The following is a 19,266-nucleotide window of genomic DNA, read 5'->3' on the forward strand; positions in this document are numbered from 1 at the left end:
TGAAGTGATATTGTGTAACATCTGTTATACAACACTTAAAATAAGCAGAATGATACTAACTTTACTCATGACTTAGGGGTGAAAGCCTTGATGGATATTAAATTTGAAGAAGCCACTAAAGAAGTTCTTTTGATCATGTTTGTGGATTTTCATGAGGACAGCAAAACACTTAGGCTAAGTACAGATGGTCAAAAAAACCGAGGCGGACTTGATTCAGTCTTTCCAGGTTTGTCTAAGCTGTAAAGATTGAACCAATAAACAAATGAACAGACATTCACTTGTGATTCAAGAAATGCAGCCACATGCTTGCATTGGCTCAAGCCAGAAGCTGGGGCAGGATGCTAGAGCACAGCTGTCTGGCACATAGCCAGCATGGGCTGTGTGTTCGCTTCTTCTTCCTGCTGCCCCTGAGACCTCTGGGGTTTGCAGTCCACAATCACAGCAGCAGGACTCTGCAGGGTTGCCCATCACTACTTCTTCTGCTTCCAGGTGCCTCTGGGATTTGTAGTCCACAGTTGCAGCCACCAGTAAGCCAGGAGAGCAGGGCAGCTCCATACTCAAGGGAAGGGGAGTTTAAGCCCCCTGTCTGGCCTGAGACCCAGCCACGGTTTTCCTAGGGGGGACAGTGAGCCACCCCTCACTGCTCCAGCTAGGAAGCAGGAGGGCGGGGCCAGCCCTGCTCTGGAGCAGACAGCACAGCCCAGCCCAGGGCTGAAAAGCATGCTGGGATACTGGGGGACTGTGATTTAACTTGAACCAGGAAAGGGTCTGGGACAGAAGTTTCATAAATTGGTTTGACCTAAATCAGTTAAGTTTGATACTACTTTCAGCCAGGTTTATCTTAAACCTGTTTCCACCATTTTGAAACTGGTTTGTGTGTACTGAACTTCTGTTACAGGTTTAAACCAGTTTTTGATCACTTAAGCTGGTTTGTCCCCCTAGCCTTAATGGACCATAAGAATTTCTAGTTCCTGCTTCACACCATGGAGCACCAGGACTTTGTTTTGAAACATTTTGAATGTTTCAGAATATTAAAGGAAAAATAGGTAAAATAGATAACTCCATGAAAATGCCTGTTATTTTTCTGAAACTAATTCTTTTACATTTATAGTTAATCTTTTTATTTAGACCAAAGACATTAGCATAATAGGTCATAGTTTCTCAACCTGTGGTATGTGTGCCCCTGGGGGTATGCGAGACATGCAGGGTGTACACGGGTACCCTGACACTCTCTCTTTCCCTCTTCCTCTCAAAACCATGGTAAAAAATTTGGTGCACTGTGTATTGTGCAGCGCTTTAAATTTCCCAGTTATAATTTGGTGGGCTGGGTTCAGCCCTCCTACCTTTGGCCTACGTCACCTCTAGCCCAGGTACCTACTTGAGTTGTGCACCCCTGGTATAAAAGGTGGCAACCCTACTCACACCAGATCAGACATCTGTCATATCACAGTCTTACACACACAGCCCTTTTTCCAACATATGGTACACATTATTCTGTAAATATAAAATCCCCATGAAAATTGAGTGTTGGGGTACTTTTTAAAATTTTCAGAAATTAGAGGGTACTTGCTACTTAAAAGGTTGAGAAATACTGTAAATGGTCATTGCTTTTTATATTTTTGAGAACTGTAAATGTTTTCCTTTATCTCATGGATGTGTATGTTATCTTTGCTAAGCAAAACAAATTATTAGCTATTGAAATGTAAATACAAAACCAGCAATTGTAAGATACATGATTTATGCAGTAGTCTACAGAGGCAAACCTAAGGAAAGAAGTTGATGCAGAGCAGATGGTCCGGAGGAATGTCAGTATTTTGGGCACTAAGACTTTGAGGATATTATATTTCAAGGTAGTAAATTTGAAAATGTGCTTTGATCAAATGAGGCAGAACAGCTGGCATACTTAAATTAACCATGGACTGAGAACCCATTGACATTGTGGAGATGAAGGCCACATCTTATTCAAAAGTCTTCAAACAACTTTCTTTCCTGGTGCAAATTCAAAATCTTTCTAGTCTTCTGCAAGCATAATTCCTTCAATAACAGTTGACACGTCCTTTGTCAGGAATCAAAGCTTGATGAGCTGTATCAAAGACTTGCTTTCCTTCAATATCTGTATTTGAGAGTTTTTGTCTAATTCTAAAGAAATTAGAACTAATTTGGAAAAGGAAAGAGTGAGAGAGATGAAATAAAGACTCTAAAAATAATGAAGAATAGGAATAAAAGAGATGCCATGAGGCATATGTAAATGAAACCTTGGTCCCCTACTATTTAATTGATTCATGGTTATAAAATGCTTTGAGAGCCTAAGATGAAAAATGTCATACCATTATTTTAGAGGCATAGTAGAATCCCATGACAGAGGGTCTTAGGCCTCAGTGAATTTATTTCCCTTTTGACTCTCAAAAGGCCATTAGGAACAGCATTATAAGCCAAAGTTTAAGGAAGGAAGACAAATAGATTATAGATTTTTTTTGAGACTCTGGAGTTTAATAATCTTAGTCCTCTGCAAACAGATGTATCCTATTAGGCATACACATTTCAAACTCTTGCTGTCAGGGAAAACCAAAACTAAATAGTTCATCCTCTTCTGCAGGTCTCTCCCTTTTCTCCTTTTGGGTTTTCTCCCCAGCTCATCCTCTTCCACAGGTCTCTCCCTTTTCTCCTTTTGGGTTGTTGTTGTCTCTCCCCCCCCCCCCCCCCCCCCCCCCCCCAGTTTCTAGTTATATCATTTATTTGGAAAATACAACAAACATGCAAAATGACTAGTAAAGAGTACTTAAATAATGCCTTATTCTTTCCGAAGCAGGAAAGTTCAGTGGAGTGATGACAATTCATGCTTGCTGTGGTTCAGCCTCTCTGCTGTAAATTAAACTAGTATGATGAGACATGCAGAAGACTTCTTCAGGGCTGTAACAGGAGCCAGTTATTCTAGGAAAAACAAGGAGCCTTATTTTCTATTTATCTCTTCCTCAGGTAGTTCTTTATACCACTGCAAAGGGAGCATTTCATTTTGGTAGCATTTCACATTCACTTTGCACAAGTGCAAATGACTGAATGTGACTCAGACCAACAGAAGCTCCAAAACAGCAGCTGAGGCTCAGACTTGCTCTGATACAAGAACTTGTTGCTTGGTGAAACAGGTGCAGCAAATTTGACATGAATTAAGGAATTATGGTCCAGATCCATACAGAGTATTTAAACATTTAGCTCCCCACTGATTGCAACAGGAGTCAAAATACCTTTGTGACTCTGACCCTGTATTTTTGCATAGTGCTGTATAATATTAAGCTTGGTAAACTTTAAAACCCCATCTGCGCTTATAAAGGCCAAGATGAAAATACTTCAAGGCATAAAAACCAAGTGATGTCAAGGAGAGATTTGCCCCCATAGTGTTATTACACAGTTCAATCTTCATTGTGCCACCTTTTGAGGAATCTGCTTCACTGTTCTCAGAGGCAGGAGAGCAGTGGAAATGGGTAATTGGTTTGCTCCTTTATACTTATGTCTGGTACCCTGGTTCAGTGAAGAAACAGACCCCTCCCTTGTGTCCTCTGTGTGTCCAAGTTAAGCAGCTTGGAGGAGTCCTCACGACATGCCCCAGCAGCATGCTCAGGCTCTGTCTTGAGAGCCCCTTAGAGCAATGCTGGAACATTGATGCTGGGCCCCTCAGCTGTCTGCGCTGTTGAATTGCTAGTCTTCTGTGTGCACTTAGTGAGAGTGGGCGGCCGGACTTGTTTCTTGGCCGTGTTCCTAGGCTCATCGAGGAGGCAGTGTAGACATGGCCTTTTGAAATCCGTGAGGTTATCCTCCAATTATGTTTTTTGATTTCATTCTCTCTTGTATCACAGAATAAACAACAATTACTCACAGCTTTGTCCTTACCCTCTGTCATATTTATACAATTCAACTGCTTTGTTTTGGAGTTGCTTAACCGTGAAAGGAATATAATTCAGTTTTTATTTTTAAAATAAATCATGCACCGTCTTTTCAGCTTACTCAGCATCCATTGTAAAGGTAAGGCCATTTCCACTAGCAAAGTCTTAAATTGCTTTGGTGTTAGAGATGGGTTTCTTGTTCAGCCAGTGATTTCCCCCACCTCACCTCTTCCCATGAAAACACTTTAAATTTGACCTCTATCTCAGTGATATTTAGCTTAGAGCATCCATCTTAGTGCTATAGAGAATACAGCTTTTTCTGACCACTTTACAATAAATCCTTGAAGTTTAATTGGATAGCTCTGAGGTGCAGAACATTTTTGTAAGAGAAATGTTTCCTGTGAGTTGGATCTACCTGTCTGACTCTTTCCACTGACTTGTTCCTGATGCACTGTATTAAGATGAGAGACAACCTTTGATAGCTCCTTCTTTCCAGTACATTGCTAATAGAAGTAATGTCATGTTTTTCAGCTGTTCAATAATGTTTGATAGATGCTGGATAAAGTAATGAGTTTTAGTCATAAAAAGTTGCAGGTAAATTATTAGATTTTTTTTTTAATGTTGACTGCTTTATGTTGCACTTCTGTTTTACAGATATGTAGCACAAAAATATGAGACAGCATCTTTTTAAAAAAATGCATATTCAGTTATGGGTAGTTAATGAAATGTTATCACTTTTCAGAGTTTTTGAGCAGAAACTTGAACTGTATATTTAGCTTTGCCTAAAGAAAGGCATTCCCTTTTGTTTCACTTTTCATACAGAGGTGTGCACTAGAGTGCAACAGTCAAGTAGCTGTCAAAGATGATACAAATGCATATACATCGCTAAACCAATTACTGTCTTATTTGTAGCACGAATTGTTTACATGGAATGGAATTGTATTTCAGGTGTAGACCCATCCCTGCAAGCAGAAAACAGAATCCCAGGCTCTTCACAAGCCACAGCTGCTGTACCTAAACAGCAAAAATCACGTTCTACCAACTCAAGGGATGAGCGCTTTCGATCTGGTAAGAAAAATCAATGCAGCTGAAATAAAATGGATGCCTACATAGTAGCATTAAACCACTAAAGAAGTGCAGACCTCAGACTTGAGGAACAAAGTGATGAGCTTTTTGTTTTTGAAAGAGAGAAGATCAGCTAACCACCCCCAAAGCAGCTTTTTGTATGCACACACAGGCAGTGTTTGCTCAGATCCCAGATGGAGAAAATCATGAACACACATTTTTGAGTTTTTCCTTTATTACAGACTTACGCCACGCATAACAATTTCCATTTGTATGACAGTCATGCTTCCTGCCATTGGAGCACCCTCTGTTAATATTTAGACCACTGAGAATTTTTTCACATGAGGAATACAGAATGATCATATTTACTAAAGTTCTCCTTTCATACATTTCCTGACTCGGAGCAATTATACACAAGCAAGGGAAACGTCACAATGGATATTCTACATTAACATTCAAACAGGTTTCAATGTGATAAACCTGTTTGGGAATTTTTGTGAAAATACCCATATCCTTGTCGCATCCTGTTCCTATTGTTACTGCTCAGGTGGCTAAAATACATTGTATTTTTTTGTGAAATTTCTTTTCACAATAGTGAGAGAGGCAGGTGCTTTTGAAAGTCTTTCTTTCATAACTATCTACAGGCTTCTGATTGAAGGGTTTTTTTTCTTTGCCATCAAGGATAACTATATGTTTTGGGACTGGAGAACAAAGGAATCATCCGGAGGAAGTCCCAAATGCCCCACATGTAACTAATAACATTTACTAATCCTTGAGTCACCTGTTACTTTTAAATGGTTGGTGCCAGTAAGTTAAAGCATCATATTTGCACAATTGGCATTATATGGGGGAAAAACATAACCCTGCTCCTAAAATCAAGGTAGTATATCTCCCTGAGTTCTTTACAAATAATTGAAAGAATGGTTTGGATAGACTATATAAGGAAATATAGAAGAAAATAAGTGTAATGAATTCTGCAGGAATGAACTTCTCAAGTTTGAGGGTTTAGCATATCACACAAAATGAATAAGGTGAGATGCTTAACTTTAATGTATAATTTAATCACTTGCTTTAAATTTATCTCTTTTTGTATTTCAAATCTGTCTGCAATGTAATATTACAGTCAGTAACTAAAATATTAATATAGACTGTAGAGGAACCTTGTCATTGATCAGCATCTGAGAGAAACAGAGCAGTAGGTATCATACTTAGTTATAGCTGTAACTATAAGAAGGCCTGGGCAGAACCCAAAAGATCTTCAATACTTTCATATCTTGTGAAAGAATTTAGCACAGAAGCATTTTTTCTCCCTGTGAATGGGTGGTTGTGCATGGTCTGGGGAGCAGCTTCTACTAGAACATTCATGCATTGGTAGGGGAGGGCTACTTCTGAAGGGCCATACTACTTACAAATGCCATTGATTCCTTTTATTTATTCTTTGAATTTCGATTTGTATGTTTAGAGGCTTGTTCACAATACAATTTGTCATATCTTTTAATTTGTTTCCATTTAAAATAATGCTGATCATTTGCTTCTACTATTAGCATTATCATCCCATCTTATTTGTTTGGTTACAACACTATAGTACTGATCTCTCTAATATCTCTTCCTACCAAAGCCTTTCTATGCCTAATCATTTTACTGTCCCATTCTGAATCTTTTATACATCTGCTTTATTTTTTGTGAGATGAGCAAGATGGCAGTGTTCTAGATGAATGGATCTTTTTTGAGTGGTTATAGTTTAGTTTAACCTGTATGTGAGTTAAAATTATTCTTTTTTATGCTCATCTTGAATTCAGTTATACGTAACTCTGGTACTATAGTTGTTTATTTCACCAGGAGCAAAAATCAGAGGTTGAGGAAGAAAAAGCAAATGGAGATTTCTACCATTTGTAGAGTAGCAAGCAAGAGAGAGAATGTTCCTGCTCCCTTTTTGTAGCCAATGGGGTATGGTGGGGCAGGTCCCCCTGCCTGCCTCACAACTCTTTATTTCCCTTCCCTCTGCACTGGATACTCATGATCCCTGCCCCCAGCCTGGCACTGGGAGCTGGGCCTAGCCAGATGACCCTAAATCTGCCTTCTCAACCAAAGGGGGGCTGGTGCCATGAAAATGGCAGCTCCTGCCATGATTGGGCCACAATATTCACAAGCTGGGTGTGAGGCTTGCACCCCTCTCGCCACCCAGTTCGACACGGTGTTCCGCGGGGCTCCGCCTCCCCTACACCCCGTCCACACGCCAGCCGTTGGATGATGCGTTACAGATGTTTTCTGGCCTCGTATGACGGCCTCAGACCGGTTCCAGGGTTCCGGTTGCTTTCCCTCCCTTCTGGAGGGAGCTTTCCTTCTCTCTCTCTCTCTCTCTTTTTTATAGAAAATATTCCTCCGGGTCAGGAGGAGCTGCAGGGTTATCCCCCTTATTCCAGCTCCCTCCCGGATTCTCAGCTGTTTCCTCTCCCTTACCACAAGCCAGGAGCTCCCTTGCCCCCTGAGAGCAAGCTCCTTCAGGTGTGTGCAAGAGTGCCTCCGCCTGCTCTTCTTGTCTGCCTCCTGCTCTGCCTCCCGCAGGAGGCTTAGAGCCCTTCCCTGGGCTGCCTGCTAGAGCCTCGCAGGCTAAGTTGCTTCCTCCCCGTGCCAGAGCTCGCCTCACGAGCTGCCAGCGTGTGCTCACTCTCTCCGGCTCCCCTCCCGTCCCCGCTCTGACGGGGTTTTTAAATCTTCCCGCAGCGGCCAATACGGCCGCTGGGATTGGCTCAGCTGTTCCCCTCGCTGGGAACAGCTGATGCCACAGCCGGCATAATGCCAGTTCACGTGGCTGCGGCTGCAAACGCGGCTCCTGCTCCTGCTGCTCTCCAGGAGGTACGTACGCCCCTCTGGGGGCTTGCTCCCGGGGCCTGGGGTCCGCGGGCTCTCTTCTCTCCCCCTTGAGAGCCTGTGGGGGCACCTCGCCACCACACTGAGCCTGCAATTTAAACCAGGCCGTAGGCATAGGTATGGGAGGTAGGAAAGCGGGGAAAGGTAAAAAGGCAGATATGGGAAGTGCTGCTCAAGGATGAAACTACATAATTGATACTTTTAAAACAGTAAATTAAGTTGATTGACATTGTTGCAATTCAGTATAACATGCACTGAATTGTATACAAACTTTTTTTTTTTTTTTTTTTAAGTGGAACAAATAATCTAGGGCACTGGTTTTCAACCTGTGAGGATCCACAGACTGTCTAAGGGGTCTACAAAAGATTATTATGATCAATCAAAAGTATGTAAATACCCGTGCTTACAATTCAGAGGAGCCTGCATCTACATTTGAAATTTCTGGAGGGGTCCTCACTTCCATTCAAAAAATGTTATGGGTCTGCAGATGAAAAAAGGTTGAACTCATTCAGTGTTGAAATTAATGATTTATTCCTATTTTTTATTTTATAAAGTGTTATAGAACTTGTTGAAGCTAAATGAATCAACTAAAAATATAAAGTAGTATCAATACATTGTGGGGGGGAATACAAAACTAAGCAATATCTGTTCTTCCTTAACCCTCTCAATAGATGACTTTTTTTTTTTGGTAGCAAAAATTATTTTAGAAGTCTGACAGTGATTTGCTGAATGACTATACTAGACAATTTCCTTTTTGCCCGAGTACTTGAAATGAGAAACTTGAGTTAAGTAGTTTCTTGACTATTTAGATCTTAAGAGCAGAACATACTCACTGTCATAAAGCATTCTGTTTCTTCAAAATTTTAGTACTCCTTTTACTTTTTGTTTGTCAGAAGTGGACTTGGTTTATCTTCTGTAGTATAGCAAAATTCTTGTGGAATCATGTATGTTTGAATTGATGCACATGCCATTAAGACTTCCACATTCCTCAGCGGGAGCACATCCTACCCACTGGGAAATATTGTTACACGTTGGGCTATAATTCACTGTGCTGCTTATTAGTGCATTAATCTTTGATTCGGGGTGGATTTGTTTGGAAAGATACACTTTTTATTCTTCTTGGAAATTCCTCTTGAATGCTTTTAAAAAAAATTACAACAATTTAAAATATATTTATCCAAAATTAATGTAACTAAAATGTTGTTGCCTGTGTTGTTTGCAAATGTATTTCTGTATGAAAAAGGTGCTGCTAGGAAAGCATATTCTATAGAATTTTAATCTTTGATTTTGTATATACCTTTATTTTTTGTTGCTACAAAAATAACTTTCCAAACTCTGAACTGAATAAAGTAGTCTTCCTGAGCAACTGAACAGCAGAATGAAATTAAAAAGACTGCTAGGTATCACTGATGAGTAGAAGTTTTTCTGAGCTGTAGTGAAATTTCTATGTTATTTTTATGATGCTTCTGTTCGGTGTTGGTCCTCACTGATGCCTGGAGATGTGTACTGCAAATGGGCACAGAAGAGGACCAACGGTTGGAGTAGGGATGTAGATTAGAATAGTAGAGAATCTCCCAAAGTGTTGGTGGAATCAACCTCCTGGTTTTGTTGCCTTTGGCTGAAACTACAATGCATGTGCTCCTTTCTGGGACCTGACTTAAGCAAGATTTTACCTCCTACACCTATGAACAGCCTATACCAGGGGGCTTTCCCGGGGCCAGTCTGTCATTGGCCCGCCCATCTGTTTCTGGGCCAACCACCTGCCTCCTCTTCTGCCATGCCTTGTTGTTTCTTAATTGGTTCCAATAAGGTGGGAGGCTGCCCATTCTTGCCCTGATGCCAGAGGCGCTATCTGTAACTCCATTCCTTTCCTACACTGCAACCCAAGCCTTGCAGATGGCATCCAGGTGACAATGCTCCTGGCCTACAGCCGGAACAAGTTTGGCTCTTGCTGTCATGCCTCAGACAAACACACATTCATACTACCCTCTCGCACTCCACCCGTCTCGCAGGGTCTCTTTCACTCATCAAGAACTTGTACCACCTTTCCCCCTCTCGGAGAAAGCCCCTTCGGCCATAGGCTTTACCTAGCATACACCTTGGGTGGCAAACATACAGTCTTTTGGGCCTCTCCTGTGACCCTCACCAGGATAGTGGCCAGCCAGTTACCCGACCGGGGCCAAGCTTGCCCTGGCCCCTCCTGGGGCAACTCTATTAACACTCACATACACATCCTGGGCTCCTAGCCCTCTGGTTTCCCCGTCATTGGGGCTCCACATCTCCGCCCCCCGGTGAGGGCTCAGGTGGCCATAGCCATGCCAGCCCCCCTTGTACCCACAGCGTTTTGGGGGCGAGGGGCTAAGGTGCCCTGACCTGCCTTTCACCAGGGTGGTAACTGGACTGTTATTTCCTGGAGGCTGCTGCGCCACTAGGAACCCCACCAGGCCACCCACTCCTGGCAGGGTGCAGTTTTAAGTCACGCTCAGGACCAGGAGCCTCCAAACCATCCTTTTAAGCTCCTGTCCTTACCTTCAGGATATTTCGTACAGCCTTTCAGCCGAGCAATGGTTCTGCCTGCCTGCCGGCAGCGAATTGCTCTGTTTATATAGGCGGCAAGAGTTCTAAAATGGCCACTGTAATCAAGCACCTGCCGGCTGTTTGGCTCAGTCCTTGAAGTGGCAGGCACCAACAGTGCCCTGCCACAGCCATTGGTTCTGTCACTATAGCTTGTTGAATCAAATGAAGTTATCTGTAGAGGAGTTGGAGAAAATTCGAGAGCATTTAAAGGATAGGCTCAGATGTGATGATCATGAAGAGAAATGTTGTCGGACTTTACAGGGTTTTTTAGAAATAGATATGTAATATAATATGTCCTCAAGAAATTCAGATTGTTCTTAGGCATGCTATAAAATTGTATGTTTGGCATCATGCAGAAAAAAATGTGTAAGTGTAGGAATATAATTTTTACTATATAGTATAGCTATCTTAATTGAAAGAACTTTTTTTATGGCTGCATTTTGTTCAACCATGTGTACTGAAGGAAGACAGAGTCTGGAAGAGACCCTGTCATCTGCCAAGTTCTGCCATGATTAAATGGGTAGATATCATGTAATATTATGTTAAACCATTTCTTATCAGATTCCTAGCAGAAATACTGCATTTCTGGATTTAAGGATAATAAGCCTATAATTTTAGCAAATATTCTAATCTTCAAAAGTCCTGAATTTGAGTATAGGTCCTCCAGTTATTAAATATTTATTTGTTGTACTGGCATCTTCTGCAGCACAAAGAGTATTATATATGGAGACATTCAAAAAACTAGAACTCTTGGTTCCAAAATGATACCTTTTATTAGACCAACTGGAAAATGGCAAGAAAATTGTCCTTTTCTGCAAGCTTTTGGGATTAAAGTCTCTTCATAAGGCTCTGGGAAAAGTGTAGATGGTACAAGATGGTAAAAAAGTCCCTATAGGTAGGAAATAAATGTCATTTTTGCCAAGAGTTTTAGTTTTTTTAATGTCTTTTTGTCTCAGACCAACACGGCTACCAAGTACACCCCTGAAACATGGAAGATGCCGAATTTTAGCCAATTTTGGATTTTAAACTTAGTTGCAGAACAACAAGCAAGTTTTTTTGCCTCCCTGCCTCCCATCTGACACCTCCAGGGAAGGAATTCTACCTGATCAACATGTCAAAGAACTACACAACACAGCTCACAAAGACACTGTTGTGGACCCAGAGGGACAGACTTCCATCTTCAGCTCCCTCTGTGCAAAAATGAAGTTTATTTCCTACCTATGGGGACTTTTTACCATCTTGTACCATCTACACTTTCCCCAGAGCCTGATGAAGGGACTTTGATCCCAAAAACTTGCAGAAAAGTACAATTTTCTTGCCATTTTCCAGTTGGCTTAATAAAAGGTATCATTTTGGAACCAAGAGTTCTAGTTTTTTTTAAATCTTTTCTTCTCAGACCAACATGGCTAACAAGTACACCCTTGTGTATGGAGAAGCACATAGCTTATTTCCTGAATAAATTGAGCAGTATTTTATACTAAGAATTGTCTAGTCACATAGCAAAATTGTATGTCTTTCCAGAAAAATATACACAGGTCATTGAGCTCATTCTGCCAAATCTTTCAGCAAATGTAGTAGTGTTAGTTGTCGATAAATAAATTTTCCTAGGGTAACAGATTTTCAGTTTGTTTATAGTTAAAAAAAAAAATGAATAAAATCCATTAAAATAAAAATCGATACACCTTAGTCAGCATATGGGTTGTTGATGTGTTTGTTTGAAAATAATTTTTTACTACTGTTAATATTATTAACTCTGCATGACTGTGGAAGATAGGTTTTGGATTTATGCATCTCACACCTAACTGTCTGTCATGTTCTAGTCATAGCCAGCAATACTACAGGTGGAAGATAACAGCTTGGTTTTTCAGATCCTACCTTTGACAAATCCTATTTGACAGTGCTTTTTAGGTTTTAAAAAATGTGTTGTTAGCCTATAAACTGAGCAAATTTGTTATGAAATCATTTAAGCAATAAGAAATAGAAAAGCCAGAGGGTAAATGCGGAACCTTTGAGCATTTTTACATGTGCTATGGAATGCAACATGGGCGCTTTAATTAGTGAGCCACGCTACTTAAAAGTGCCGGCTCGTCATGTGCATCAGTGTTGCTGCATGTCCCCTCACTGAAATAATGGTGGTGGGACACTTTGAACTAAAGCTCATTGAAGGTGTTTTATTTCAAAGTGCCCCCCCTCCCCACCCCCGCCACTTTTTCAGTGCAGAGACATGTAGTGGCACTCGTACGCATGACGTGGAAGGCTGCCAAAGTGCGGCAATTTCCATACTCCAGGAGACTCGATTTCCAGTGCATCGGATCAAGCTCTGCACATGTGTATAGGAGCACTCCATGTGCTGTTCTTAGTGATGCTTTGTAACAGCACTTAAAACAAAATTGATTCAAGCATTGCAGGTGAATGTACATTAAAACATGTTCTTAGTACTCTTGCTAAGTTTCTCAATCAAAGGAACAAAGATTTGTGCTTGTAGTAACTCTAGCTTCATTGATTCTGAAATATTTGCTGTTTAAGTGATTGATGATTAAATGTAAGTATTACTTCTGATAAATTAAAAACAATGTAGTTACCATTGTTTGGCTTTAGACCTTTGTCTTTTCAACTGTCCCATCAGAACTGAGAAAATGCTGCTGCTGTTGAGACTGGAAACATACTGTATATCAGACTGAATAACTAACTTGTGGTGAGACAAATGGATGTTTAGAAAAGAGCTCCTGCGTCTACATTGTGAAATTAAAGCATTAGTATTACAAATCATTTATGACACAACACTTCTAATGAAGTTTGAATCTATGCTGGCCATAACTGCTTTGTTTTGGGTTTTTTGACCTGTAAACTGAGCAAGTTTTATATGGAATTATTAAGCAATAATTAGTTGCAAACAGCCAGAGAATGCATGGAACCATTTGAAGGAAAATTTACTTTTTCTTCGTTTTTTTACTAATCCTTTTTTTTTGTTTTTGTTTCTGTATAGATGTTCATACTGAAGCAGTACAAGCAGCACTGGCTAAATACAAAGAGAGGAAAATGCCCATGCCTTCCAAAAGACGTTCTGTTCTTGTACACTCATCAGTAGAGACATACACGCCTCCAGGTACCTAATAAGTCAACATACGTAAATATTGTCAGGTAGACTTTACATTATTAATGTAATGAATGAATGCTGCTGTTTGTCCTACAAGTTGGGTGTTGCAGAAAGTTTTATGCATGCAATGTGAATCTTGATTCCAGTTCTAAAATTTAGGGTGGATTTGATCCCTGGCAGTACTACTTTCCACAAGATTTTGAGTCCTCCTTCTTAGCTGCACTATTGCTAAGACAGACATTAAAAACTTCAGTACTTTGTGGTAAATAATTGTCCTTCATAGGCCCAGAAGACTGCCTGTGTCATTTGTAAAGCTTTATTCTGAATGATGTCTTCTTGGCAAAAATATGCCAGAGCTTTGTAGATTCTTTATTAAACATTTCCTTTTCTTCAGGGAACTGTGGAAAATGCTTTAAAAATTGAAGTTTTAAAAAAATCCTCTTTGCTATGCTGCAGGGTAGCCTCCTATTTAGTTTAAAACATCTATGGTTCATGCCTGGAGCTCATCACATGCCATTCATTTTTGAGGCAGTCTAATCTAGTATATAATTTAATGGAAAAATGTTACTAATTTTAAAGAAAGAAAATATTACTTTAGCCTTCTTGCAATGAGTCCTCCAAGACAAAGAGAAACATTTTTCTTATGAAGATGCTATGTTACTTAAGTTAGATAACTTTGACTGTCTTCTATACAAATTATATGACCCATCAGGTCTAAAGTTAGGGAGGAGTAGCTTGTTCTTGGCATGATTTTGTTTTGTATGTTGCCCAGCACTAGTGTCACAGTGACCTCTAGTGCCATCACCTATCTGCTCCATTTCTTACAACCATCAATGGCTGAGCAGCCTTGGCCTGTTGTACTGCTATCTCCTTTTTTGCTGGGCCCCATTATTCTTTTCCTTCTACAGTATTTCCTTATAAAGGAAGTACAACTTTTCCTTTAATGCTTACATATTCTTTGTATAATGATCCTTTGCCTACCATTCCTAACAGAAACATATTTGTAGCAATCTGAGTTTGTTCTCTTTTTTTTCCTTTTATTTTTCTTTCAGATGTAAAGAAGCAGCTAATCAACTTCTAAAAAAAAGTCCCAGGTGGTGGTGGGTGATGTCCACCATGTTAAAAAATATTGGTAATAATCTCAGGAAAACATAACCAAAGCCATGTTTACTTTAGGGAAGGGATTGTGGTTGCTGGGGGTTGGGTATGGTCTGTGTTGAATGCACCTCTCCTGTTATCCCACAATATATTTTTTTAAATGGGTTAGACTTTGGGTTGGCCTTGATTGCTTTAAAGATGCAAGCCTTAAGGGAAAGAGTGCCCAAGTGCTTACAAAGACAGTAGAGGTATTTCATTCATCATTTCATGGGAGAGGCTCTGAAATTTATGTTTTAGAACCCTTGAACCATCCTCAAGCCTTTGCAAGTATTTGGAACCTTGGTAATGTAAGTAGCTCCTGCCAGAATAGAGATGGGCATGGCTGTGAACACTGAGCTTCCATTGAGCAGTGTGGCAGAGGCTTATGATGATTGAGAATTGAAGCTAGTTTCTCTTTGTTTATAACAGTGGTTCTCAAACATTTTAAACACAAGGCACCTCTCCATAACTTTTGTGAATGGAGCAGCACCCCGTTTCAAAAACTAACTAATTTATTACAGCATTTGCCTCCTTGCAGAAGGGCTGGGCAGTGGGTACAGGGCAGCAGGGTAGGGAGGAACCTGAGCCTGCTATTATATCCTCATACCTGGTTATCTCTTCACACCTCTCAGCATCTTTCAAAAGATCTCACAGCACTCTGGTTGAGAACCACTGGTTTATAAGGTCAGCCATCCAGTCCCCATCTCCCTTAGGGCTGACAAGGGGAATTATTAATAAAGATGCCAGGCTGTATTTTTAAGTGTGGATTTAGGATTGTTCATGGCATGGCGTGCTCCTTTCTTCAGCAGTAATCAGAATTTAGAACCCTACTTTCAGGAAGCATAAATCTCAGTTTTGAAAAAAATTGGGACAAATAGGAAGTCTTTTTTTAGCTGCATGAGAGGTTCTCTCTGGTTGGGTATTCCTCCCCACCACCATATGGTCACATCAGATGCATTGACTCATCCTTAGTACTTTGTATGTGTACCGTACCAGGAAGCTAAAGCCTCCCAACATCTATGTAGTGAAAGGAAAGTTCAATGGGATCTCTAGGAACAGTAGTGCTGCAACTAGGGGAAGCTGATGGTTTGTGGGACTTAGGATTGGTATTATATAGGAGGACAAAATAACCAGCCAAATTCCATGTCATTAAGAAATCAGGCCAACCATTTGAAAACCCTTGTGACTGTGTTAATGCTGTTGCTGCATGTATTCACAAAATACTTAATGATGTTTCTACAAATGATAGAAGAGTGTTTTTTTTTCTTGATGAGCAAATTATGCAAGCAAAGAAGAATATAGTTTTGGATGGAAGACAAAAATAAATTCCACTTTCTGGAATCACTAGAGTTTCATGGATAGATAGCCAGAGGCTGAGCTTGTTAGTCAGAGACAGTGGAGTGCATATGAGCCTTGATAGATATGGCTCCTCCAAAAGGCTTTCTTACTTCTGGACAAGACGCAACATTTGGAATCTCGCCAACTAAATTTGTCAGTAGAAGCTTCCATAAAGAACTGTGCTGAAAAATGTTGAGCATCCTGGCCACAGTGTTACAGAACACACTCCCTGAACAGAGAAACCTCATGAAGTAGCTTTAAGCACACTAATGTGTTTGACCTCTCCAAGAACAAATTTTATGTCAAACATTGTAGATTGCTATGTGGTTCATCACAGAGTCCTGACCCAGTCATGCCACCAAATTAATATGAACAAACATGGAAGAATTGACCCATTCCTTTCTTCTTTCTTGCAGACCAAAAAGTCATCCACAGGTTGGACTGTGTTAAGCATAGTTTAAACTGAGACTGTAGATTCTTTTTCCATTACCTGGATTGGTTTTTATAATTCCCATGTCCCTTAATAGGTGAACTGCTTTGTTTTTTCTCTTCTATCCACCTTGCCACTCTCAGCAGTGCTCCTTTCTTTTTCCTCCCCTCTTCCCTACCTTTTCTATTCTGATCACTATTTTCTGTTAGAAGCTCAGCTTTCTGCGCTCCCCTCTTAGTACCTGATGAAGTAAGCTGCTACTCAAGAAAGTTTAAGTATCTCTGATTTAGCTGGTCTGTAAGGTGCAGACCTACTCTGCCATTTTCCTTCTCTGTTAGGTTTAGGATTTGACAGTTTCTGTGAAGACATTGCCAAATGCGCCTAATATGATTGCACAGTCTAAATGGATCATTAATATGCCTTTCTAAATGCACCTTAGATCTGGTGGTGGTGTAGTTAAAAAAAGTATAATTTTATTGCCACTTCTGTAAGTAAAAATTTACTAGTGTTTTGTATCCATGTCACCAGAAAGACGTTTTAAAGCAATGTCTTTCCCATCAGTTTGAAAGTAGAATTGTATGTATGTGTGTCATCTGACAAAACTCAGAAAAATGTGTGTATTTGGTTTAGTAACACCTGTTGTTCAATACAGATAAATACTGTGGTAGTTAATCCTGCTGCACACCTAATCACATGAAATCATGACTTTTCCCTGCATTTAATAATGTGTGCCATCTTCCAATCAATACAGTTCCTAAAGTGTTAAAGCTGAAGTTTTGTTTTATCAGGTTGTCCCAACTTTTTGGGAGGGCATGCCAGTTTCAGCAGAAAAAGTTTGTAGATACAGTCCTACTTGGATAATTTTTCAGACCCTACATGAATACTGCTGTTCTTTACTGTTGGGTTGTAGGCTACTTCCCAAATAGCACATTTATGTGCTTTTTGGCTTTCTGCAATAATCTACGATAAAGCATTTTGTCTCCATTTCTAGTTATATGGAGCATTTGGGACTCGGTGGTTTTGAACAGTTCCATTATAAATCTTTCCATTGTCTGAAATTAATGTTGCTCCAAGTTGAAGTCGTCATCTTAATAGTTGTAAACTGAAATTTCTCATATAAGAAGTCAGTTTCTTAGCTCAGCATGAGGAAATTTCAGAAATTAATTACATAAATTTAAGGTCAAGGGCAAAATTTTTCTAATGGTGGTGCTAAACCTTCCTTTACTCAGTCGATCATCCTCTTAGCATTTTGAACATGCTTCTATTCATCTTGCTGAGTCTTTTCTCCTCAAATTTGGTGTGAACTACAAATTTAAATAGTGTTGGATGCATCTTTGATCCAGTGTAAAGTAACTACGTAGTTTTCTTTGCACAGTTTATCAAGACTCAAAATTTAGCTAATTGTCACAATTATTTACTGTTGTAATTGTTCCTATTCTGCACTTCATAATAATTTTTATATCATATCTGGAATACCTATGTAACCTAGTGCTTTAAGGGGCGGAGTTGTTTGTCTGTTACATTTTCCTCCTGTAGGTATCACATTTATCTGTATTTTTTTTTACTTTTGTTCTAAAACAAATATTAGATTTTTCATTTGTTTTAACCAAAATGCTTTTAGCTTTTTATTTTGACTTGTGTTATTTCTACTTTTGATTTTCTTACTTCATTATTCTATGTTTGCTGTTTTTATAGAGCAGCTTTCTTGGAATTTTACTCCCAAGTATGGGGTATTTTCAGAGTAGGAGTCTTTAATGAGAAATCTACTTATCTGAAACCTTCCTTCTCAGAAGGCATATAGCTGTAATAGACCCTACCTAAATCCCTTTGTATATGGGGGAGAACTATTTTATTTCATGAAATTCAGTTTTCACCTAAGGACAGACATTCAGAAAGCCAGAGACTGATTTGATTCAATCTTTGTAAGTTAGTCTAACCTGCCAAAGTTGAACCAGTTTGCAACTGTAAAGACATTCCCTCTGGACTCAGGAAATGCCAGCATGTGCCTGCCATTGCTCAGGCCAGGTGCCAGGGGGCGCTACAGTGTGCTCTCAGCTGCAGGGAAGCTGTGCTGGGGGACGTGTGGCCAGCCTGGACAGTAGCCTGGAATGAACTGACCAAGGAGGGATTTAATTCTCCACTCCCTACCCCACAAGCATGGACCTGAGCTGAGTCTGCCAGGCACTCCCTCCTTGCTGCTGCAATGATGGGACCAGGTATGGCTAGACACTGGCCGGCATGGCCTCTGAGGCAGAGGAGACAGGGAGGGGGATTATTCCTCTTCCCTCCAGCATCCGACAGAGGGGCAGAAGGGGACTTATTCCACTGCTTGCCCCAACCAGGGAGCGAGTGGTAGTCAGGGTGGGCAGACCTGGCTGTGGTCCCATGGGGGTAGAGGGGGGAATATAACTCCACTCCCTGCCCCCTCTGCCTCAGGGGCCATGCTGGCTGGCTTCTGGCTGCATTCATCCCCACTGCTGCAGCAGCAAGGGGGGAGTGCCCAGCAGACCTGGCTCGGGTCCCTGCCAATGAAACAGGGAGGACGGAATTAAACTTCTCTCTGGCCAGTTCAGCCAAGGCTACTGCTGGGGCTGGCTCTGCCCCCACCACTGGAGCAGCCAGCACAGAGAAGTGCAGGTCTGTACTGGTGGGACAAGGGAGGGATGGAATAAACTTCTTCCCTGCTCCATTCTGGGCAAGGTTCTGGCCAGGCCCCTGTCCCTGCTTGGGCTGGGGAGCAGAGGGCCAGGGCAAGCCCTGCTCCACTGGAGCAGAGCACACAGAGCCCAGCCCAGAGATCATGCCAGGATATTGGGGGACTCTGATTTAACTTAAACCAGCAAGGAGTCTGGGACAGACATTGCATAAACCAG

The 19,266-nt window shown here is 40.8% G+C and overlaps 1 protein-coding gene across 2 annotated transcripts in view; it reads left to right on the forward strand.

Annotated features, from left to right (window-relative positions):
* Nucleotides 1–19,266, forward strand: part of DIP2A (disco interacting protein 2 homolog A) — a 209,650-nt gene that overhangs the window by 122,292 nt on the left and 68,092 nt on the right. Inside the window, exons 3-4 of one of the 2 annotated variants that reach the window (XM_059727199.1) lie at nucleotides 4,827–4,946; nucleotides 13,378–13,497. In XM_059727199.1, the coding sequence (XP_059583182.1) occupies nucleotides 4,827–4,946; nucleotides 13,378–13,497 (240 nt within the window). The remainder of the gene's footprint in view (nucleotides 1–4,826; nucleotides 4,947–13,377; nucleotides 13,498–19,266) is intronic. The other variant, XM_019492186.2, reaches the window with a different exon arrangement.

This window comes from Alligator mississippiensis, chromosome 4, assembly GCF_030867095.1.
Source record: "Alligator mississippiensis isolate rAllMis1 chromosome 4, rAllMis1, whole genome shotgun sequence".
In the NCBI taxonomy this organism is placed as follows: Eukaryota; Metazoa; Chordata; order Crocodylia; family Alligatoridae; genus Alligator; species Alligator mississippiensis.